The following is a 26,985-nucleotide window of genomic DNA, read 5'->3' on the forward strand; positions in this document are numbered from 1 at the left end:
ACCATCCATGAACATAATCAATATAGCTATGGCATCTCAAAATATACGTGGACGACAGACTTGGAACTTTGCACTTTTCTCTTTATTGAATTCTTTCTCAGTTGTAGCCGTGTCATGTGTGACATATTCAGAAGAAATTGTGCTCGTCATGACGTCAGAATAGTATAACGTTTTAGATATATGATGCACGTGATAAGTCTGTAAGTTACAAGATTGTGTAGTTGATATTACACGTTTGTGAATAAGTAGGGAACGTCCCCTAAAAAACCCGAACGGATCTCTTTTTATCGATTGCCCAACTGTCTCTATGCAGTGGCGTCGAGAACCAGATGGGGGCCTGGACAAAAATAAGTCTCTGCTCCCACCCCCCTATTCACCCCCTATTCTCGAAGTCTCCTTTGAAATCTATTGGGACAATGGGAATGACGTATTGTTATCCCTTGTTTCCCGGGCCCCCTAATTGACTGCCGGCCACCCCCTGACCCAGGGTGGGGGAACCAACACATTTATGAACAATTCTTGAACAACATATGAAATATACACATAATTATTTGTCCATAACAAGGAACTGCCTACATTCCGATACAGACTTAATGCGACCAGCTGAGATGATTTGCAGAAATAACGTTTTTTTTTTTAAATATATTTTTTCTCTCTAGCAGGTCAAACCCCCTGTGCACGACGATGTCGTTTATCAAGTCAGCCACGTTGAACTCACCAAAGTTGAATTTCCAGTTACCATATATATTGCCAGTAGAATCCATTTTGTCGACACTTAGAGGACAATTTATGGTTCAGAGTGCGAAATAGAATAGATTGACATGCATTAAACGAGGGTATATTAACCACAACGTAAACGGGTAGAATCCTCAAAACAGACTGACTGATTCGCTTTTAGATTAAGAACGATCGACAATAGTTTAGTTGGATTCGCCTCGTAATTTATTTTTTATCGACCATACTCAAATCACTTGCATGGGCGCTTGTATGGTATCACAGACGATTAAATCACTTCGGGACAGGTTAATGATCAGAGAAGTCGATAATTTTTGACAATTTGGTAGCCTAAACTCTCCGCTTTGAATCGTATAGATCAACTACAATGATCGCAACGCTTTAGTCTGACAAAAAACACATTTTTCTTCCTCTCGGTACAACTCTTGCAGATTTTCAATTAAAATCCCGATTTTTCTTTGCTATCAAGAATAATGAGTAGTGAAGTGCATGTAGTAAAAGAAAGAATTTCAATTAAAAAAGACGTAGGAACATATATTGAGATCGAAATGCCGTAATCGTTAGCTTTTCAGAGAAAATGAGAAGTTCGCGTCAGAGAGGTGGAAATCGTATACTGGCGCTCTCCGCGATGACAGCAACTATTTGTAGCACAAACACGTTATGACGTCTATATAGACAGTTTTTACCCGAAGTCAACCGATTCACGCAGAGATTAGGCCTACAGAAACTATTGTAAATCTTCAAAAGTTTTGTACCACATTGTAAAACTGAATCGTGGTGATAAATCGGTAGCATGTGCTAGTATGGATTACACTAAAGAACTGAGGATATGTGTAATCCCAACAAATGCATCAAATTGGATTTGTTGGGATTACACATATCCTCAGTTCTTACAGTAAATCCCCTAATGGCACATGCTACCGATTTATAGCTTGGCACGATCCAGTTTTTACTGTGTTATAAAACATAAATAGATTTACAATAGTTAGGCTACTATGTTCTCTGTGTGAATAGCGAGTGCCCAAGTACACACAACACATATGCAAAAAATCATTATATGTGAACTGTATGAATGGCAGGGTTAGAGATGCATTTTGGGTTGATTTCACAACTTCTGACTGTATACCTTACGGTACATACAATGCGTTTAAGGGAACGATATGGCACGCTAGAAGGACCTAAAGGGTATATACGTTTATTTAAGTCAAATTGCACCATCAGATACGACCAAAAATGGAGCCAACAAATTGTGAAGGCTTTTCAATGAGAAACGAAAAGCATTGCATAGAATTGTGGAAGTGAAAACGTCTGGTTTATATTAAAATAGTTTAAAAACTGGCTAATTCAGTGTAATACATGCAATTCTGTATACTTTAACTTGGTCCCTGTTGTAATATCGAAACATCAAGGTGTTTATATCTTTACGTATATGATTGGTTGACCCTCGCATTGAATCGTTAGCACTGTAAGTGTTACAAGAGATGAGAGATAGCTAATTATCCACCTCCCCCCACCATCTCCCCACCCCTCTCCAATCGAGCAACAGTTATTGAAACGATCCAGTAGTATTCCTCTAAGTGAAAGTCAAGTCCGGAAATCTAGCAGGGGGTGGGGGTGTGTGGAAGTGCGTGGGCATACTTACCAGACACAGGTAATGAGAGAAATCGTTCCTTTCCTAAAGTGGACAGTGAGTTGGTTATTTTATCCTAGTGTAAAATATACCAAGTCTGAACCGCTGCAGTTAAACATTTCATAATATTCTATCCCAGTTCATCCGCTGTCGAAAGACATGGAGGGGTGGGGGGATTTGGTAAGGTGTCACAGGTGGATTGGGTCACCTGGAAATTGACTTCACTTACTTTGAGAAAGATCTGTAACAATTTTGAAAATTGATGGCACCATATTCAGATATGTATTAATCAGAAGGTTAGTGGGCGCACACTCCCTTTATGTTTATTCAAAACACCATGAAAGTCGTAACGCCGCCAGCATTTTATCAGGACGTCCTTGCTCGTTTCAAACTTTAATCTAAATTAGACATTCCCAAAATGGAGGGAGGGTATCGGACGCAGGTCCCCTAAGAAGGCAAATTGTTGCTGACCAAACCTCTCATCAATTAAGATGGTTTTTCTTTATTTCGATATCCACGAAATGTTTTGTGTTGTTTACGTTTGTTGAAACCACGATCGCAAATTTAAGAAGCCTGATACCTCAGCGATTGATGAAGAGTTTAGTGTTAAATGTTTCATTATTATCCGGTATTTTAAATTGTTCTGTCGTAGCATGGTTATCCATCCATGCTATACAACCCCTTTGTGCCATCAAGGAAAAATATGGAGGTATAGTTGTCCCTAGTTTCGAAGTAACTTCACAATTTCAATCAATTCGTCACCAGACGCTTCATGAATGTTCAACTTGACACTGGGAATGTTGCCAATTTTATATAACCGAAAACAAATGACACCACCTATGAGATTTTCACGTGGATTAAACCCCAAGAACTAATTCAGCGATCCTCACAATTCATGTTATTGCAGCTTAACGGGCGTCGGTATGAACCTCAAATTTACCCATTTTGCTAAATTTTCGAAAGTGTTCAAAGCTTATGACCTCTATAGACGTCATATGACCTTTGACCTCTACTAGCAAGACCAATAGGGTTTCTTGAACTAGATAAGTTGCATGAAGTTTTTCATTCAAGCTTTACAAGGTTTTCGATCCTGTTTGACCTCCAGTCATATTTGACATTTACATAGCAAGGGAGAGGGTCATTTGTAATCACCTTAAGTGAATCTACATAACAAAGAGCAAAGATCATTTCAAGCTTTTATTTTAGCTTATTGTGTATTTAATAGGAAAAATGAACAAGACGGGCAAAAAAGAACACAAAATACACAGAAAGTTTTAATTTTGACAATGATTAATTAAGCCTTCTGACTTAATATCATTGGTACATTACTTTACATCCATACATCACACCACATATATATTCAGTAATATGGAGGACAAAAAAAAACATCTACAAATATTTCTTCGACAATATTTATACATTTCTTCATTTCTAACTAAATTTTCTAAGAAAAAATTTGTACATCGTAAAACATTATTCTCATTTTTTTTTGTCATTTCAGTCTCACCACTTCATATCTATAATTACGTTTCATCTCTGCCAAGCAGCATCAGGTATGTATGTGTTAATATTTTTCATTTTGTCATTCTATAACAAATTTCATGGGGTATCAATTATGGATTGGAAAATAATTCTTTCAAGTATATTATATCTTATTTCAATGCTGAAGAATATAGCTTAATAATATTTTTTTGTCACAAAAGTTACTTTCACGCCAGATTTCCATTTTCTTTTAAAAATACGGAAAAGGCCGATTAATTATGACCTTACTGACCTAAATTCGAAATTTGCATAACTCAATACAAATCTTCACATCCTCGAGAACATCCATCGTTTCAACACTTACGCATGTGCGACATTTAGTGTGTTTGTGTGTCAAGCGTGACAAACATTATTCATTAATAACATACGGTAGCATATTGTCCACTCCTGACAGTAAATGAATATTCATCAAATATTCAAATTTATAATATGAAGTATCGTCCATTTGAAAAATTCACATATGTTTAATGTAGCAATCATTATTGATAGACACATGATGTATCCAAAAACCATTTTTGAGACGAATGATGTAATTGTTTATTAAATAATTAGCGATATTTTTTTTTAGGGGGGGGGGTATTGAGTAGCATACCTAAAGTACATTATTTGCAAAAGTTCAGAATCACCTGTCAAAATTTTTATACACAAATTATGAAACTTATGAAATATAGCATTTTTACACAAAGGAACTTTGGATTTAAGAGCTTTTCAATGAAATTATGAAATATGTTGACCAGTCTATATAGTACGCAAGACCGAAGGTAACGGTTACTTTTGGGCTGCTCCATTTTTGCGTAGGGACGTAGCTTTCACCAAGCAATGTAATATGTACAAACAACATGATACATACCCCACCCAGCAACTAATGAAGAGAAGGATGAGGTTACAACGTATGGACTGCACCTTACCCCCTCATATAGGAGTTATTTACCAAGACAAATTTTTGCCCTACAAATATAATGTAATGTTTTCCTTTGCATATCTGAAGGGTTTGTTAGTGGACTTTAGTCAAGCTTAAGGGTTGTCAAGTAGCTTATCTATCCTTTTAAACAGACAAAATATGACATCGAATGATTCAAACAACTATACAACCCCAACATAAAAGCTTGATGTTATTTTGACACAGATACCGGGCATTGAACCACAAGAGAGTGGGTGGGTATCTCATTATATGTCTTCGTCGTCTTTCAGCACGTAACCCTCGGAAACAGTTTTGCAACCAATTCTTAACGTTCTTCAAGTTGAAGATTCAAATTAGACCGCCCCCACATCCGCCTCCCCAATTGGTCCATATATCTGGCTATCAAAACATTCATTGTAACTGCTTTCTTTAGAAAAGTGAAGATTGCGGGGAGGAAACGAAGTTTTATCTTGTAAAATAAGTAATATTCTAGTACTCCTTGAAATTGAACAACCTGCATCTACCTCTACAAACTGATTGCCTGGGTTAAAAAAAATTATTGGATCATTTACAGACTTCGTTTTATTAATCCTATCCCATATTGTAAGCAAAATGTCTCTTTTTTTCATCAATTCAGTTATCCGGATTCCGCAAGAATATTTCCGATTATATCGCAACAGCTGTTACAATAATGTTGAAACGTCAAATTGACAACTCCCATGATTTAAGCGACATAACACTTAGTCCAGCTTATGGAATCTCTTTCCAAACAGTTTATCTAGCCTCTTCTAGACAGACCCATTTTTTTCACCCCAAAGTTATCTTGATATTATTCAAATTGATCAAGGCCTACATGATTATTTTCGTCAGAGAAATCATGTTACATCATAACCCATTTTAATAAACGCTTCGTTAAACAATGTGATTAATAATGACCTGGCCCAGGAACGGGGCTGTTGATTTACAATAGAATACAACTTTGTTTTTTAAGTGTAGAAATGCCCGTTAGGCAAGTCACTCGAATTTTGTTGTATAGTGATTTGCGTCGTAATTAATATCTATATAAATATAAGTCTCTAGAAGTAACATTAAATAACAAATGAAGAAACAGAAATAAATACGGTATATAAAATCAGTCCGTTTTGAACTCTCGTCTGGATGACCTATATTTTAATTATTAATTGGTGACGATCAAGACGGTCAAAATAGCTACCCAACAGGAATGTCTTACACATGTACAGTTACCATAGTAACTGGATATGGTGTTCTGTATGGGGAAGGTGCAGGCAACCATGTTTTCTGTAAAACGATATATTCTATCTGTCGATGTGCATGTTTGATTTTCCCTTCAGATTTCATCCAACGCGACACAGCAAGCCATATAAATCCCTCCAGAGCTGAACAGGTTCACTTACAAACCGATGTGTCACAAAGCCTTTATCAAACTTTTAAAACTAAACAAAACTTGATCTTGATGGTTGGTTGACTCTTGTAATAACCGGGCTCTGTTTTTTTCTCGGAATAGTATACGCGATAATGAATATTTCCGGTTTCTTTTTGTGATCAGAGAGGGTTAACACAACATCTGTTTAGTCATACGAACCGTTGCAAGAACATCCGCACGAATGGTGGTCGTAATAGAGAAAGTCCAACAAAAACGATGTTAAAACAAGGCTCTCCACCAAATGAGCGAAATGTATACCACTAAGCAGAATGATGACAACATAAGACTGAACTCGAGCCGAGTTCTCTCGCTTTGACATTTCAACGTTTTCTCTCTGAACTCGTTCTTCTTTGATCCGCTTCGAAGTAATAATAATTATAGAGTTATAAAATCACTGCATGTGCTTCACTCCTTTATCTCAAGTTTTGATCCAGCCGTAGACGACGAGAACTTTTCTTCGGGAGTAGACGGTGTCGTGGCGGTTGAACTGAGCGGACTTCGCGACCTCGATGCGGCCAGAGTGGCCGCTGCTTCTTGGCTGACCAATTGAGAAATGCTTTTCACGTTGTTCTCTTTCTTCCATTTCATTCTTCGATTCTGGAACCAGATTTTAATTTGCCTTTCAGTAAGACCCAGAGCGTGAGCGATCTCAATTCGACGTCTTCTAGTTAAATATCGACTGAAATGGAACTCTTTCTCGAGTTCTAGCGTCTGATATCTAGTATATGCTGTTCGTGAACGTTTAGTAGGTTCCTGGTTGTTATGGTGACCTAAAAGAATTAGGAGAAAAAGAAAGAAAGGAAATAAAGTTAACGTCGAGATAACAGTTTGAAGGCGAAACCAGTCAAGGCAGTGGATAGATTGGCAGTGGCATCGAATCTTATCAAAATAAAGTTATAGTTACTACTAGAGACCAACGTTATGTTTCAATATAGCAGTGCGAAACCATACAAGAGTTGTGCGAGCCCCTTCGATTCCGCCAACATTAACCTTCATCATGCATGCAGCTATATATATATATATAAATGTTCTGTGTGCCATAAATAATACAAAATTAGTCATAATTATCTAAGTTTAATAGAACATGCAGTCTCACAAACTTGTGTGGTGATATTGGGAACGGGTTAAATGGTCATACAAATTCATGATCACCATGCCTAATAACAGCAGGACGCCATCAACATATTCAATAGCGTGTAATCGGTGAGATTGCACGCAGACTAATCATGTCATTAGGGACCCATTTATCCTTAGAGCAGATTGACAGAACATTATCATGGATGTTGCTGCATTAGAGACACGTCGATAGCACTACAAAATTTGTATCTCGAGTTATGAAAAATTTCGAATATATGTCTTTTTTTTCATTTCGTCTAATATTTTCAAATTTTTCTCCCCACAGCCAAGCCTATGATCATGTACTCTCACTCATCAAGCACGATGAGTAAATAGTCGTAAAATTCTCAATTATTTGTTCAATTCGGAAGAAATCAAGAGTATATATGTAGACTATTTATTATGTAGAATATTTCAATCCACCATGTACGTTTATTAGTAATTCTTTGTCTATTATGTCTATCAAACCCTTACATAAGATGACAGTCAACTCTTCAGCAGGCGTATAGTATATAATATATATATATATATATATATATATATATATATATATATATATATATATAATATATATATATATATATATATATATATATATATATATATATATATATTCACGTGCAAGATTCGAAGAAAAGAGATAAATCATGACAACGAGGGGAAGGCATGTTTGAACTTTCCCCTCCTGTTGCTAAAAAATCAGAACATTTTTCGAGAAAGACTGTCACGTTTGATCTGAAGTTTTCTTCCGAGAAGAAGCCCGTCAGGTCTGATGAATCAGACGAGGTGTCTACGACGACCCACATTCTCTCACATCTCGCTACCCTGGAGGACGGTTTTACTGCAGTGTGTCTTCCGTCTTTTTGAATATTGAATAAGAATCAGCGTTGGCCCTTGCACGTCACCAACCAGTGGCAGGAAGAACAATCTCGCGATAAATTATGACATGTCAAGAAGCAAGACACCGCCAGAATGACAATAATTGTGACTAAGAGGAGGAGGTGGAGGCAAAGGACAGATGAGGATGATGATGAAGGTCTACTTCCTATTCATTATTTAATCTTTTAAAACGTTTTATTTTACCGGTTATCTTGGTCGTTAAGGATACTATACAAAGGGGACATGTTACTTTCCCATCTTGAGTCCAGCCGAAATGCATTGAAGTTAATAATAATACTTGTTGCTTTCTGGCAATTCTATTGTCTTTCTGATATGAAGCATGTATAGAAAAAGTGTCAATGAATGTGTGTAACCAAGGTAATTCAATGTCAAATATCAAAACTCAATCTGCAGCCTGCAATCTGGAAAATGGACTTATTCAGTGAATACAACGATGACATACGTACGGCATGCCATACGTTTCAAAAATGTCCAAAACAATATAAGCATGTCCAAAATAATATAAGCATGTCCAAATTTATATAAACATGTCGAAACTAGTATGAGTATGTCCAAAAATAATAAGAGCATGTCCAAAATAATATGAGAGTGTCGAAAGACTATATGAGCATGTCCAACATATTAAAAGAATGTCGAAAAATAATACAAGAGGGACAAATGTAACTGCCTAATTCAATTTTGTATTGAACATTTTGGCGTTTTAAGTTACGCCATATGTTGCAAAATATCCAAAAAAATATAAGCATGTCCAAACTTATATGAGCATGTCCAAATTTATATAGACATGTCAAAACTATATGAGCATGTCCAAAATAATACGCGCATGTCCAAACACATATAACTATGTCAAAATATAATATGAGCACGCCCAAAATTATATGAGAGTGTCGAATAATAATATAAAAGTCTCGAGTGTAACTGCTAACTTCAACTTTGTTATGAACATTTTGGCGTTTGAAGTCACGCCAAATGTTTCAAATATCGAACTTTTATATTGGTATGTCGAAAAAAATTAGCTTACAATACCTTCTTTGGAGGTAATTTGTATCAACTGACACAATGGTTATCATTATGACAATATATTATTGAAACATTCTTCTGTTTTTGTGACGCAAATAATTCAAAATATGTAAGAACAAGACCATCACCTAACATTTTTCCTTTTTACATCCCTACATAATGTGAGTGGTTTCGCCCTGCCTTGAGGTGCTGAGATTATTCATATATTGTTGCGAAGGCAAAGAAGTTCACGTGCGAAAGTACGTACAACATGCACAAGCGCTAACAACGTACAGTAGTTATCACACATGCGTACGTTGACAGTGAAAATGAACTACTATACTGTGTTACTTTTTTAACGGAAAATTGTGACACTTAATTACGGTTACCAGGCGAAGTCGGACACTAGCCCAGAATTAAAAAAAAATAAGCCTAGGTTAGGGGTATTCAACGTTTAATCTTCACTCTCACCTTTTAACTAAATTTCAAGATGGAAACGTGGGAAGAACTCGCCAACTACATATTATTGATTAAACCGCGTGGAATGTTGGACACAGTGGTTCTTCGTATTAACTCACTGATAGTTACAGCACCTTGGGGCCAGGTTGATCACTCGCGCTACGAAACAACTCAACTAATATTTCCTCGAAAATAAAATCGTTCTTGATCGAAATATCATTAAAATATTAACACACACACTAATACGGTAATGGATGAACTGTATATCGTCTTAAGTTACGCTGGATATGGTGTTTTTGTTTTCAGCATACCAAAATAAAAAGTTTGATATTTGGAACATATGGCGTAAAATTCAAACGCCTGACTGTTCATTACAAAGTTGAATCGAGCAGTTACGCTCGAGACTTTTGTATTATTTTTCGACACTTTTTTATATTTTGGACATGCTCATATAGTCTTTCGACACTCTTATATTATTTTGGACATGCTCTCATTATTTTTGGACATACTCATATTGGTTTCGACATGTTTATATAAATTTGGACATGCTTATATTTTTTTGGATATTTTGCAACAGATGGCGTGAATTCAGATGCCAAAATGTTCACTAAAAAGTTGAAGTTAGCAGTTACATTCGACATGTTCATATAATTTTTCGACACTCTCATATTATTTTGGGCATGATCATATTATTTTTGGACATACTTATATTAGTTTCGATATGTTTATATAAATTTGGACATGCTTATATTTTTTTGGACATGCTTATATTTTTTTGGACATGCTTATATTTTTTTGGACATGCTTATATAGTTTTGGACATTTTTGATACATTTGGCATTCCGTACATACGCCAAATATGGCTATTTTGATTCATATTCAGTCGGATTGGGCAACCATTTCTATAGGGCGTAGAATCAGAGGTGCCGGTTGGATGCAGATTCCCGCACTTTTGAAGTGGGGAACGGGTGGAAGGGGGAGGGGAGGGCATCCTCTTGCCCGGACAAGCACGACAGTTTCTTCATAACTCATACATTTACATACTGTATCTTGAAAATGTTACAAAATCTACGTATGCGATAAATAAAGCCTTACAGAACGACAGTCAAAATAATTGCTAAACTTGTCTGTTGGGCATCTACAATAACACTTTTTTTTTGCCGTATAGCGACATGTAAATGAATCCTTGTCAAACTTTTTAAGAGAAATCGTGCACTGAACACAACAATAATGCACAAAAATGTGTCTTCAAATGTTAATATAGTCCAAATTATACACAGATCTGCATGATATAAATGACAATTGCGTCATGATGACGTGTGCAATCTCGTCACGACCTTTTGAAGTTATGAATTATACCGGGTCCAAAAGGTTCATATTTACATAAAGCGGGACCAGGGAGGCTTGATGAGAAGATAAAGGCGATCACATATTTAGATATGATCGCTCTACCGACATGTGGTCGTACACTTAGACAATGTAAGCATACCAAAGTACCTCTTCTATTAGTCCGTCGGCTTTGTAACTACTTCCCTGAATCATATCACTTAGCAAGTATGAAACTTGATTACTGTCGATTCCCCGTCTATTTTTATTTAGATGTGTGACCAAGCCAAAACATGCTCAAGTTCCCGTTACCGGGTTGGTATCTGTCCGGTGTTTTTTTTTAAATATTGTTGTATCTTATGGTTATTACATATTAAAATTAACAGACTTCTTAATTTTTGATTGCTGCAACAAATATCTTACCAAGTACATTTTACACCCCCAGCCCCCCCCCCCCCACGATTGACTTCTAAAGCCGTTTCATCATACTAACAGCTAAACCGAAACAACCCAACAATAAGAGATGGTGAAAGTTAAAATACATGAAAGGTCTTTCAAAGGGCATTATAGCTAGACGTAGAATCGAGATCATTTCGTGGAACTGCTTCAGACAAATCTGTGAAGTGGATGTAGCAATACTTAAAGGGAATAAGAATCCAAAAATCACAATTAACTTGTACACAGAGTTGAAAAATTGAACTTACAAAAATTCTACATTAGCCATTCGTGGATGCCTTAGCTGTGATGTCATGTATGACATCAAGAAGTGCTTCATTTAAAAAAAAATATATAAAATGCTATCGAACGTAAAGCTAACTCAGCCTTTTTCTGTATCAAAATAAAATCAAGATTGAATGTATTTATTCTCAGAAAGATATGAACGGTCTTCATTATCATTATTTTTATAAGCATGTTTGTGACAACAACAAAAAAGAAGAAAAAAGGAAAGAAAAAGAATACGTTTAAAGGCCTATTTAATACTTTTCTTGATGGTTTCCAGAAGTTTTATCCTGCAATAAGAGATTGTATTAAACGTCATCAATACGACAAATGATATTTGTTTGAACGTGAAATATGCTAAGTACCAAAAAATCCCGTGTTATTTCAATTTATTTCACATTTCCATCAACTACTTGCTTATTTCCTTTTCTGATTTGAGTTTTTGCTTGTTTCACACTTGTCACTCCTAATAAAGGCGTGCTTTAAATTTTCTAATCTTATCTGTTAGTATCTCATTTCTACATTATTTCTTTTGTTCTATATATTTTTTTATAATTATATATATAATTTTTTTTTAAACATTTAATGTGAACTCGACCAACATGAAACATTATCACCCAGAAAAGGTGTTCTGTATTGTGTTTGATTTTCGCTATTTAGGCAGAAAAGCAAACAAGAGCCCTATTTCAATTTCATATCGAAACACCCGAAATGCCTGGACAGAAAATAAACCAGACTTCATCATAAGAGATAAATATTTGTACGTGGACCGTCAAAGACGGTTCCCTGATCGATTACCGATGCGACTCGAGCAGAACAGTTCGGCAGGTGTAGATTTTAATGACGCATGCAATCTGTAGCGGTTCACTTTGGCAAAAGTCTTCTGTTATGAACCAGTATACTTTCTCCTTTAGCGCTAAAATTATACATAATCCTAAAAAAAAAATCCCTTTTCTTCATTGTCATCCTTCTGTCTCGTTCTGTACCTCAAATGATAGAATAAAGTGATGTCCAAAAGATGATAAGACCTTAAAAAGAAATCTGAACGGATTTTATGGAATTTAATTTAAAATAACGCATATGAAGTTATAACGGACATCTCATACATATACAGTATGTGTATGAAAGGAAGGATATTTTCTTGAGCTTGTATCGAGTCTGTGATTTCCCACGTACTTGTACAAGTTGCGTGCAACGTAATGTATATTGAGTGGTTTTGTATGTAAAACAGATGCAACCTAGTGAGGCTAAAGATCGGGAAAGGGTTTTAATGGCCTACATCTTTCCGTTTGCCGGCTTTTCTACGATTACTATTTTATATTAAACAAAATGCTATAGCCATAAATCACACGTCTGTGAATAAATCTCGCAAAAGTGTGAACAAGGTTCGTGTCTGCACCCGTCTGCACATGATATGATTGCACGTGTTCTCAATACTATATTGCTGTATACCGTACAAGCATACAGGGTTTTCTATAGGGTGGGGAAGGCGGTGCATTTAGAGAACATATGGAACTTTTTTTTTTATTGAACGCCGTCCTGGGTGAAGAAGGTCCCTTTTAGATATATCATGGGTGCTTGGATGGAATATTCTGTTATATTTTGCAACCATTTCAACTTGTTTTGTGATGTGACATTTCACGCAGTTAAATTCTATACTAATTTTTGTATACTTTAGACAAAATATGAACGTTTAAAAGGTATGTTCGTTGAAACGTCTCTGTGGTTTGCATATATATATATATATATATATATATATATATATATATATATGTATATATATATATATATATATATATATATATATATATATATGTATATATATATATATATATATATATATATATATATATATATATTTATATATGTGAGTGTGTGTGCATGTGTGTATATATTCTAAGTCAAGTTACCCTTTACGTTAGTTATTGCACTCATTTAACATGACCTAGTTGTCGTTCGTTTGTCGTTGTTATTAATGTTGCAGTTGTTGTTGCTGTTGGTTTGTTGTTTGTTTGGAGTACGACTGATATCAACATGCATGAAGATGTATTGTCATCACCTTCCACTTTTCTTGAAGCTGTTACTGATACAATTCCCAGATCTATAGTACTAAATACAGCAGTGCACTATCACATACAGATACTCAGCACTAGCATGAGCTCTGTTCGGACAAAACATTAGAAGGCAAAAGTTCTCCGCATATTGTACTTAATTCACTCTCTCTCGCTTATTAACACCATTAACAACTCTCTGATGGTACAGATTTCATTTTACCACTAAGATCACTTTAATTTTTTTCACTCATTGTTTGCACTCAACATTTCAACTAATAAATACAATCGGCTATGAATCCAAGGTTGTCAATTTAGTGTCCCCTTACGGGGCCCTTAACCATCACATGAAATAGGGCCTCTAGGGTTAGTACAATCGATGTACGTTTCACCATGAAACGATCTATCATCGATTAATCTTGCTCAACCCAGCGTTCAACTTTCAATGTCATGGCGATTAGCAGACCGATTAATTGTTTGGTATAACTTCCATAGGCAACAAGACGACACACAAGGAATACGTAAGGCTATTCACCTCTTTGATAAGAGAAACGAATTGGATCCCGCGATACTCCTGTGAAACAAAAGGTTAGTGTAAACAATATGTCTAAGTTTTAATTAAGTCAGATCAATGTAAGAATTATTCATGATGAGGCGTCAAAATCGTATTAATCTCTTCAATCTAAGACAGTGTCATAAATACTGCAATTGGTGCATACAATTTCAAGTCCTGCAGCTAGTTAGTGGAACATATCCACGTGAACCGTTCTTCATCATCACACAACTTTCAATGTCATCAGAATTATACACAACAAATATGCTATTTACAAGCTGCTTTCTTCAAATCGTTTTCCATCTCAGAGGTTTCATTGTCTTATATAATTTATTCTCAATACCTGGGAATAATTCAGAGGGTCATAACCTCTTGTTAACGTACTTCCAAAAGAACTATTTCTTTTTAACCGTCTTTGTTGCACTCCAAACACTGGTAGCCAAATAAACTGAAGTTATACAGGTGCAAGTTTTTATATTTTGACTGGAGGAATATCAACTAAATTGAATCATTCGACCACTTAAGAAAACATATAAATATGAAGAAGCTGAAATATAATCTGTTACTTTAGACGAGGGAAGGAAGTTACTGAAGGCGATCATTGTTGTCCCAAAATATGCTAGAAATTCAAAAACTGGTCACTCATGCCCAAACGTTAGACGTCATTATTTATAAAAGTCTTGGGCTTAACAGTCCGCACAAGATCATATTTATGAATATTACACGGTTGCTAAGAATGATATAAAATTTCTAGCCATATTTGTTTGCTCTTGTCAAGTATTTTGACCATGATAATTCGATAATCTCGTCCGTTATACAGAATTCTCACGATCAATTCGGGATCAGATTTATGAATATCACACGGATGGTAAGAATGATATAAAATTTCTAGCCACTTTTGTATGCTCTTGACTCTTGTCAAGTATTTTGAGCACGATACACTCGTTCACTACACAAATTCCTCACGAGCAATTGGAGATTTCGGAAAGAAATGATTGGCGTTTTTTTGGGGGAGGGGGGGGGGGGTGAACGATTTGCATAACCGACACTTCATTAGCTTAAGAAAAATGGCCGCCATATGAATTTCAAAAAAGAGACATTTTTGCTTTTGATTTAAAGGAAACTTTAAAATGGATATTATATAACTGCAATAACTACACAGAATATACATCGATGATTATCACCTAAAACCTCATAAATAATCAACTTTTTCTATTTTTTTAGAGTTTTATCATTTTCAACGAATGGGGAATTCCCTATATCGGTTAAAACATTTATGCGACAGCAATTATAATTGTCTGGCATTTTCAGCCTTCCAAGAATTTGATACATTATCCGAACGGTTGCCGGCGTCTATCTTAATCATGTATTATTCTGTAGTAATATTAAATATGATTGATATGGCACTTAGGAAAACTCGACAATACCATGAGACCATATATTCATATCGGTTATCGGCCAAATTCGATATGAACAAAATGCTATATTATCAACATTAATATCATGATTTCTGACAATACCGACAACGATATTGTTCAATATATAGCGATTTTAACACTCACCACATACCATGCCTATTACTATACCAATATATATACCGCTATATCGAACCGTTGATATAACGTTGTTGGTTGCAAAATCATCACACTGGTTAAATTAGACAAAATTATTGACTATAAACTCAATGTCTGGCTGTTTCGATATACGCAACTACCTTCATATGGATATTATAAGGTAATTACAAGGATATTTTCCTTTCGACTAACGGAAGAAGAACATATATGGAGCACCCTGGTTGAACTTAATTTTCCTTGAAATCTTTACATGAAGTTCTTGAGATATTGATAGTCGGAATCGTCACAGGGTTTGAACAATCAGTTGACTTGGAGTAAACAGATATGAAGCCACCATAGTTGCGCACTGACAGGGGAAAAGGGGGGGGGGGAGTGTTGCGTTTCTTTGTTCACTTTATTCTTTTGACCTTTGGTTTGGACAGACCCGCCGTCCAGCCAAGTTGCTTGAGGTGATTTTTAAGTTGATAATAACCAAATTTGTCAGTGTGCAATTATGACATCACACCTGTTTGCTTAAAGTTCACGTTTGGTATACAAGAGCCAACTTATTATTTAAACGGTGTTATTTCAAAAACGATAAATTGGAATAAAATACGAATTTCACCAAGATGCTTCTTGGATCATGTTCCTCTGTTATTAGCCAACTATATTTTTCCTCTGTACTATCCTTTAAACTGAAATTAATATTCTGTGCAAGGAGGTATCATTATCAATTTTTATCATGTTATATAAAATTTGCTCAATATCCGCCTTGTTGATGTTCTAACAAGAATATAGGCCTACCACTATCGGTTTCTCTCACCGACGTTGGTGACCAAACTCTGCTGATATCGCTTTCCCGGTTTCCTTATTGAAAATCAATTCTAATTTCAATGATTACATATTTTTCCTTGGTTAATTACGGGTAATTTTCACCCATATTAGATTTGGAAACTATTTTTATATAGTCAGCCTATCACGTCAGCTATATATACTTAAAAACATGATCGTTAAAATTGAGCTATGACGATCGTATCTGTGTGTGTTTAAGGTCAAAGGGTATAGGTATGCCTTGAGCAATTTTGACGACGCAACTTATAGATGCATCAAATGAGATATTGTAATATGATATTGAGAAGTTCCTAGCCAAATAAAATATTAATATGCCTCACTGGAAACTTAAAACCTCGTGAGTGGATGTCGCGTAATTTCGGCCGAGGTTTGGCTTTGCAGCCAGTTTAGTGATAATAGTTAAATACTGAACACTTATAGTAAACGTAAAGACAGTCGAGTTCCTTTTGATCAAAACTTAATATTCATTTCCTCTTAACAAAGCTCACTAAAGTGGAGTGTTAGCTCAGTGGTTAACTCCGGTGCCTTTCAATAGTAAGGTCCTGAGTTCGAGTCACTCCAAGATTAATGAATGTCGTGAAGTTACAGAGCTGTTTACAATTGACAATTCATAATCATGGACTTTAAATATGAATCTTAGAGACTGACTTCGGTCAGCTTGCGGCTTTGATAAGCCAATGAGGCTTTTTGTGAGTTCCTGCTTGCAGGAGGATCTAAAATACATACAATACATACATACTAAAACCAATCATAACTCCACATAAACGACATCCAATGTGAACTTAATAAACACAAAACACGTTCCTCTCCTTTCATTTTTCTGCCCCTCTTCTCTCTGCCCTGATCCTCGCCTCCCCCTTTTCTCTCCAAACATTTGGTGTGTTCAATAACAACTTCCCGACATGGACGTTAAATGGATGTGTGCCGAGAGATTGGCTACGGTCAGCTTGCGAGTCTATAAGCCTCCATGGCTTCTTTCGCGAGTTCCTGCTTGCGGGAAGATCACTCTACATACATACATACATACATTTAACTTAGGTAATATTACGTAACGAATTTAACTAAACACGAACTAACAAATTCCTTCCACTCGGTAACAATGGATTAACTTGAATTGAAAGAAGCACAACTAACAACACACACATAAACAACAGCACAGTGGGCAACATATGCTGCTTGTGCACGAAGAAATGCTGGAAGAGATTTCATGTGAAGCTTCTTGTTGGGATAAACGAAATATATTGCAAACCTAAAACATGATGTGCCTTGTTTATTCAACATGTTAAAATTGCCTGCTGACCGTTAAAAAAAACCAGGAAATTTGCACAATTCTTACGATATATCGCGGATAATACAGACTTTGGAATATCTACAACCATTTGTCAACTTATCACGTTTTTCAAGCTTTAGCATGCATACCGATAGCTTGCATGTGTCCCTAAAACATAAGAAAAAGTATAAATCATGGAAATATTGTTTCTAATGCCAGATCCACCATTTTTGGCTGCAAAATAAACTAAGGCTGACTACTTGAGAATATGCTCTGGATTTTTGTGTGTGAATATGTTATGAAAATAAGGTACCGAACAATTGTGATATCGTATAGTGGTGAGTATGTTTTTGAAAATGATGTAACATAGATATGGTTATGTAACATTCTATGGATCAAACTGGATTGTTATTATATTGCATGTCAAGGCCTTACATCTGACAGACTTTACCCAAGAGTTTAAACTGTTGTCCTTACACACGCAAAGGGTAAAATATTTTGACATATCTTTTAACTCGGTAAATATAACTGACGGTCATTTCTGACCTCGACACATCGCCTATATACTTTATACAAAATGAAGAACGTACTTTATTATTCATACAATCCTATATTTACGTTTGACCTGTCCAGAGGCATTGAAACTATAGTTTTAGGAGGCCTTCGAGGACCATTGTTAATTTAGTTAGTGCAGCCCTGCGATATTTGCAAATGTGACAGTGATATCATAAACAAAGATATCAAACGTATTGCTGCATTCCAGATACAGTTTTATTAATCACGAATATTAAGGGAAGTTTTTGATCAATATTAAAGCAACCAACGATATGTCGTATAATGAAAAAGAAAATAGTGTAAAGCAGTTTCCTGTTGCCATGTGACTTCGAAAACGTGAATCATTTATCTTCATCCATATATATATATATATATATATATATATATATATATACCATATAGAAAACCTATACGTCTGTAACATTTGTTTTCGCTTAACGCAAAGCATTTGTGTGTGTATTATTGCTAGCTTTCATCAAATGTGAAGGTTGACGTTTTGCCCATAATACGAGGGACCAATTAATCAAAACTAAGAACCGCAATTTTGTTTTCATACAAAGAATATTAAAACACGTTAAACAATATTCCTTTCGCTAATGATAGCAATATGTTGTTTTTGTTTCTACACAGTACACAACTTAATTACTTTAAAAATTATTCCGTATGCAAAGCAGTGCACTTACTGTCAGAATAATTTAAAGTATCATAAATTTACAAAGATAAATTGATTACTTGGCATTTTGTTTTGATTTATTCATTTATTTACTGATTTATTCGATTTGCTAGTTATGACGATTTTCTTAGTTATTTACTATTGATATTTGATTTGGTATAGCTCATTGTTAAGTACTGTGTTCCTTAATTATACAAGGAACTAAATGACTGGACAGGGGAATGGGGGTATGGGAAGGGTATGGTAAGAGTATGGTAAGGGTAGGGTATAGGTTATAATTGTGAGAGGTGGGTATTATTCCGAGGAATAGGAACGACTTTTTTAATATTTATATCCTCTTTGTAAACTTATTGGTAGGATCCAGATACTACAAAGGGTTTATTTGTCCTACTCATCAGTTCCTAACAGAAGTTAAATATTTTATTCATTATTTTCTCTTGTTATTTCATTATTTTGTTCACTGATAAAATATGATAAATAAAACAACGAACTGAGAAAGAAACTTGATTTGATTTTTTATTGACTCAGTTATTTGTTTCACTGATTTACACATGTTACGATTAACCTTGATTTAACGAATTTTTCGATTTACTTTTGAGATTTAATGGAATTTGATGATTTACATGCTTAATGTTTTACCCCATTAAACTTTGATTCAGTGAATTACTCATTTAACAATGGTTTGCTTGATTTAATCATAATTTACTGATGTCATTATTTTCTTGATGGTTCAATGATTTATTTCCGATTTGAAGCACAATAATAGTATTGATTTTATATGTTAAATGATTCAGTATATAAAAAAATAACTTGATCTAGCATTTAAGTGTCTTTCCACATGTAATGATATATTTGATTTCATGATTTAATGATTTTACTTCAAATTTATTTTAAGAAAATAATTTACTGAGTTATTCATATAATGATATTTTTACTTGATTAAAATAATTTTAGTAAATTTCCTCATTTAAGATTTACTTGTAGGAAACTTAAAAGAGAACTTTCCTGGCGCAGAACTTATCTTCGGATTATCAACATAAACTGCTTCTTTAACAGTCACTGTATAACAAAGAATTAATGTTGAAATGTATAAAGAGAGACGTAAAAGGCTATAAGCAGACACACTGACATTGTGTGCCATCATGTAAATGACAGCGAAATGAGAAAATGTAGTCTGTATACACCATACTCCAATATTAAACTACATCGTCTCAGAAATAACGAGTTGTTATGGCACTTGAAAGCACCCTTGAAAAGAACATAATGTATATGCAATCGGAAAGCGACAAATAAATATGAGAGATATATTGTTTCTTTTCGACTCAAATTTGACGTATTTCATCATGTGTTAGTCTCTCATTAACCAGTTCTCTAACCACAAAACTGCGGTATCTCGCTGAAATGTGTAATATTTATATTATTTTCACGTCTCGTCTTCTCACTATTACGTTATTCAATTCCCAAGATGGAATCACATTAACGGGACTAATGATTAGAATCGTTAAAACGAACGAAACGAGAAAAAAAATAACAGTGAAAATCGATTGCTTAAAATAGCATATTACAGAGTTTAACAATAATTATGTATCTTTTGTAAAATGTCCACACTAGTGTGTTTATCTTATTCACTCTAGTGTGTATATCTTATTCTTAACAAAGAATAGCATTAGATTAAGAAATTGAATGCACGGACAGCGTCTGCAATCTAAACAACAAAGGGAAAAGATACACACAATAAAAGTTTCGCCTTCCATGCTTCGTAACTATTGTTCTTGTATATAAAACAGAGATACCCTCTGTCCCCTCAATGTCTTATTTATGGTTTGAAAGTTATGATGTCTAAATATATTAACTATACAAGACCAGCGCCATTAACCCCTCTGTGTAAGTTCGTTGTCTTTCAACTAGCCTTTAACCATCAATATTTTTGTTGGAAGACATTTCCGTGGTGTGTAAAACGGGTCATAAAAGTTACATTTGTATATAATTTGTTGCTGTGTAAACAATAAGTACCGGTCATATCTTTGTACCTTCCCCTTTAGCCGGGTTTGCTTTCGTCTAGACAATGAATTTATGATGGTTTTATTGATATAAGTTGTCTATGCAGGGGGTGATTCCAGGTATAGAGGTGATGTCCGAACCCCGGGGATAAAATGAGACCCTGGTTTTATGACCTTTTTTTTGGCTGAGAGGAGAGGAAGAGGGTATACCATCATAAATATCTCTTTAATAATTTTTGGCAAACGAATTTTAATTTATGCGTTCCAGAATGCGATCTTTTTCAAACCCCTTCACATGAAGGCGATCTTATATATTATTTTATCATATTGCTTTGTCACTGTATGTGAGGGGGTCCATAGAGGTATACACTGACTGTTTCGAACATGTATTTGTCCTCTCTATCAACTCTAGACTGTATATTCTAATTGACTGTGGTCAAAAGCACTCGACGGATACATCATGAATATGCCTAGGTAAAACTAGAATGGCACCCGTAACCTTTAATACGAAAATATTGCGCATACTTGAATCCCTCAATACATTAACTTCGGTATCGTTCATGCTGCGTAATTAAAAACAACTTAAAAGATGAGTCATTACAGGATTAAAGGTGGTGGGTCGGTCTATAATTCGTCTCACGAAGTGTGTGTGTGTGTTTGTGAGAGAGTGAGAGAGAGAGTTTTATGTTGTATTAGTTAGTGCATGATATCGAAAGTGAATATGTTGAAATGTGTAGGCTGACTTTTAATGCAGTATCTGCATGTGTTCATAGTAGCTGACGTAAGTAACGCAGGCCGGACGGACGGACGGTAGTGGGAGGAGGTGGGGAGGGGAAGGGGAGGGTGGTCCGAGGGGCTCATGGCCCAGGGTCGATCAGAGGCACATGGAAAATATGGAGGGAGCCCTCGAAAATATGGGATAAAGAGACAAGAACTAGTGTATTCTCAATTTTCATAATATAGCTCAGGCCCGGGTTAAATAATTGTCTTCGGGATCTGACCGGTTCCTCGACGCCTCTACATATTACGTAACACGTTATGGTTTCCTATGACACGTTACGACAAACTCTCTTAACTGTGCAGTTACGACACAAGATGTTGACGTAACATGACACAATGCAATCAGAATTTTGGGTTTGCGTAAAATACCAAATACCACTTAAATTACAGTGTTTATGTAATATTCCAAATATATGGGACATTTAATTAAACAAACCTGATCATTATATTTTAATTCATTTGTTATCATTTTAAAGGTCTATGTTGTGAAACACTGATATAATAATGGTGACTAAAACAAACATTAACACATTATTGGAAAGTCCTGTTTTAATATCTTCTTTGCTGACCTCTCCACAATTTTGACATATTTTTAATTTTTTTATATTTAAACTTATCCTTGAAAAGTGTTGTCATTGCAAAACAGTCAAGCCCTGGCAACACCCTAATACATCCTTACTGTAAAATCTTTCGAACAGACACCGTCTACATTACATATAAGCATAAAATAAACTTTCAAATTTTTAAAATCCTTCCATATGACTTTTTTCCTTTTTGCTATTACCATCTCAACTCTCATCTTTCCTCTTTTTCTTTAATATTAATATTGCATAATTAACAAAGTTGCAATTAATGGCATGCAGTTAGCTGTAACATTCATTACGCAAAGTGCATTTCACGTTCCGTTTGAACTGTGACCTTTTCAAATCCAGACGAGCAACATAATACGTAAATAAATTTAGAAACCGTTCAATCAAACTATGAGATGTATATGCACTGCTGTGCATTAGTAAATTAACGGTGTTACCTAATGTAGGATATTTGGTGTCCCTCAGTTTTTTTTTTTATAAGAGTTTAAGGTTTTATCTTTCAAAAATGTTGAAGTTCAAATCCACGAGAAACTCGCCAATTATTCTTCCCCTTAGTCGGAACGTGCATACCAACAGAACGTAATATAAGGATTTCCACCTTTGAGGAATCAGAATAACCGACTTTCACGAGTAATCGCATTGTGGAAAAAAAACCATCAGTCTTGTGTTTTATAACATTATTGCTTCATTTGAAACATTTCAGTTTATAACCACGAAAGCAATAAACGTTCACCCCCCCCCCCCGCCCACCCCTTTAGTCGAAACGTGAATACCAACACAACGTGATATGGGAAAGTGCTTGTTTTTTAAAATATAAAATCCGATAACCGACGTTCATGAATAATCAAATTCTGGAACGAAACTCAATCTTATCTTTTAGAAATTTTGCCGCTTCATTTTGGAAGTTTTAAACCACGAGAACAATAGACACTCGCCTATTGTTCTCCTTTTAGTCGGAACGTGAATACAGACACACGTTATATGGGAGGGGGGGGGGGGAGTGGTCTCTGCTAAAAATCCGCATATCCGACGTTCACGAGTAACTGCATTATGGAAAGAGTCTTGTCTGCTAATATAAAGATCATACACACATACATGTGTTTTACGAAGTGTTATGAGGATTTCAAAATAGTTTTGACTGCATGACATTTTTTTCCTGACGAACTAATAACTTTCTGCCATCGATTTCAACTCTCATTTTTCACGCTGCAAAGTTAGTTTGACAGAACATACATTTTGTTGAGATAAATGCCAACAAATTTGTAAAAGGCGTCACATGGATTCCCAGGTTACCAAGAGATAACAGATTTTTCTTCTAATCGAATTACAGTACGTCATAAAATATCGCCGTCTACATCAATTTTTGTATGTTTTAAACAAAATACAAGATTTTTGTTTTGTGCAAGACCCAAATCAGCGTAAGAGAAGACAGAACCGCGAAAGTCACTGTTGATTCAAATCTTCACAAATATTTAGACAAGATATAGAAAATAGACTATAACTTGAAGTAAAAAAAAAACCGCTGGAGAGAAATTGATTTGATAAAATCTGATGGCGAAAATTTCACCAATTTGTTACAAGATTTCTTTTGATATCTTTCTTTCAAACATACTCTCAAATTTGTAAATTTATCTTTCAGAACATCAGGAAAATTCTGAAATTTCCAATTATTAAGAAAGGAACTTTCAAGATTGATTCTGAGCAACATGTTCGGTGTTATTGATTTGCGCCGTTGCGGAAAACACTTTTCCCTGTTTAAAGCAACCATTCGAGTTTCCGCAAAGCTATATCGAGGATTTTCCAAATGAAGTTTACAATTGAAAAAAACTCAGACATTATCCTAAACATTAACACGGTCGTGAGTGAATACCGAAAATTGTATCGAAAGTAAATTTAGAAAATCGCTTTGAAGCATACGTATTGATAGTTGTCGATATTGTGATCACATTGTACTTATATCATGTCATAGTATGCACTGTTTCTCAGAAAACACTATTTGTAATTGTTTATCTACTCTCATTCGACACCTAACATATAGGATTATAAATGGAAGCAATGAAAATATAATTATATTTCATATATTATACAAACAATTTTGTTTTCATTGAGATTTAGTTTACTCAAACTTAGACAATGACTCACTAAGTTAAAGTCGATTAGAATACTTCGAATATTTCTCTCATAATATTTATCATGTAAACATTAATTAATACATCATACTAATAAACTGCCTGGCCATGATGGTAAGAAAGGAGTGGCGAAAATATTCGAATCCATATCCGAGTACAATTCAATATTGACATATATCGAAATATTGTCGTCCATTAAATAACATACTACATACATGTGTGAATTAACGTGCCGTATATATGTATATATCTCGTTCTCAACACTGATCCTAACATATAAGAAATTTTAGCTCCCGAATACAATTCAATATAGACAAATATCAAAATATTGTAGACATTTTGTCGTCAATCCATTTATAAGCAACATACTACATACATGACTTACGTGCCGTATAGGCCTACATCTCATTTTCAACACTGGTCCTAATACAGACGTTTTCGTCTTTTGATTGTATCCTATCATTGAGGTACACGAGTAATATCATCGTGTAGTCAGTCATCTTACGGTATTGAACGCAATTTATGACAGAATCATGCACGAAACCCTTCTTTAGTTACTTCTAATTATAAATTGTATCTTTTGTGGGGGGTTGAACATTACTCGTGCTGTTGCTGGATTTGTGCATTGAGCAATCCCGATATGTCAACTAAACCTAGTCATAGTGATCAGAAAAACAGCAACTCCCACAAAATTGAGAGTACTAAATTATGACATTATGACCCGTAAAATAGACAATATCATATTTTATTGTTCTTCCTTTCCTTTCATTAAAATGAAATAACCTCACCCCCCCCCGGCTCCCACTCCTAAACCTTCTATGAGGGCACAAATAAGATTCCTTGGAATAAGTAAGGAATTTGCGATATATATTTAAAATGATATAATAATCTTTTCCATCACAAAGAGCATTTCCACTTTTAACTTTTAACATTATAAAATATAATAAGAATTGCTTACTTATTTATTTATTCATACACACACGGCTAGACAGCGATTTTAAGTATCAATACATATTTGTTTGTTTGTTGAATCATAGAATGATGTCTTAAGTTACGTGCAATTTGACATTTTGTTTTACATCCCAAACTAACACATTCCACCCTATACGTCGTATTGATATTTTAGTACACCATATACGTTGTTTTCACAAAATCGAGAAAATTCTACGAATTTCTCAATTAACATAAATAACTGATGGAAATTCTACACTTTATGATGCTATTTCCCTCGGATATCACCTGTTGTGCTAGATTCTAATGTATCTTAAACTGCACTTGATCAGCAATCTTAGCTATAACGCTGTATGATTAGTGGGAGGATTCAGACTTCATGACACTCTGCCCTAGCCATGTATAACGTTCGCACATACTGGAATACTACTCAATCAAACTAAACTATATGATATTTTTGTGGTTCCAAATCAATTTATTACTTCATATTAGTTGGCAGTAAGCTATCAACCATATTAATTGAAAACCAGAAAACATTGTGCCCCACAAAATTAATATATTACCCCCCTTCTGTTTGTTTATTTGCGAACGTTATGCTGATTAATTAGTGGTACGATTGTGGTAGGATTAATTAAACAGAATATCTTCTAGAAAGATGACGTCTGCGACTCAGGTTGTATCAATTTTAACACCAAATTAAAATTAGAATATCTATATTAACATTTCAATTTGAATACAGCATAATAATTCAAATTAACATCATCACTTGAATTATAATTAGAATTAAGAATTTGCCATTTTATCTTAATGACAATGTAATTGATTTAATAGTGACTTAAAATCTTACGTTGTCAGTCATCAATTCATGTTTACAAACAAACAAACAACAAACATACATGATAAACAAACAAGGCCACGAGCACATTAGAAAGATGTTGTCCTTATTTCAATCTTAATAAAGGTGTTAATTTTACATTTAATAAAATACATGAACGGTACACACATTGGACAGTTTAGACTAATTTTGCAATTTTCCGTAACATTTAGCTATAAACCTTCAGTTAAACAGTACTTTTAGAAAGATTTCAAATGTTTGCAATCTTTTTCTCGATTTCACGAACTCACCTGCATTCTTCACTAAGTATTACTACTACTACTACTCTACTTGTTGAAAGGCGCCTTAAATTAGTAAACCATATTTTTAATTTCTTTCGAAGGATACGCTTCTTACTTTTATGCAAATTTACAAGGTTTTG

General features: G+C 34.8%; 1 protein-coding gene and 1 long non-coding RNA gene across 3 annotated transcripts in view; one reads left to right on the forward strand and one right to left on the reverse strand.

Moving 5' to 3' along the window:
- LOC139966287 (uncharacterized) overlaps positions 1-6,281 on the forward strand; it is a 68,715-nt gene extending 62,434 nt beyond the window's left edge. For both annotated transcript variants that reach the window (XR_011792528.1, XR_011792529.1), the window contains 2 exons: positions 3,867-3,918; positions 6,161-6,281. This is a non-coding gene — a long non-coding RNA (uncharacterized lncRNA). The remainder of the gene's footprint in view (positions 1-3,866; positions 3,919-6,160) is intronic.
- The window catches only part of LOC139966286 (uncharacterized), a 45,233-nt gene continuing 21,830 nt past the window's right edge, over positions 3,583-26,985 (reverse strand). Inside the window, exon 2 of the mRNA XM_071969142.1 lies at positions 3,583-7,022. Coding sequence (XP_071825243.1) covers positions 6,658-7,022 — 365 coding nt within the window. The 3' untranslated portion in view covers positions 3,583-6,657. The remainder of the gene's footprint in view (positions 7,023-26,985) is intronic.

Source organism: Apostichopus japonicus, chromosome 4, assembly GCF_037975245.1.
Source record: "Apostichopus japonicus isolate 1M-3 chromosome 4, ASM3797524v1, whole genome shotgun sequence".
NCBI lineage: Eukaryota > Metazoa > Echinodermata > Holothuroidea > Aspidochirotida > Stichopodidae > Apostichopus > Apostichopus japonicus.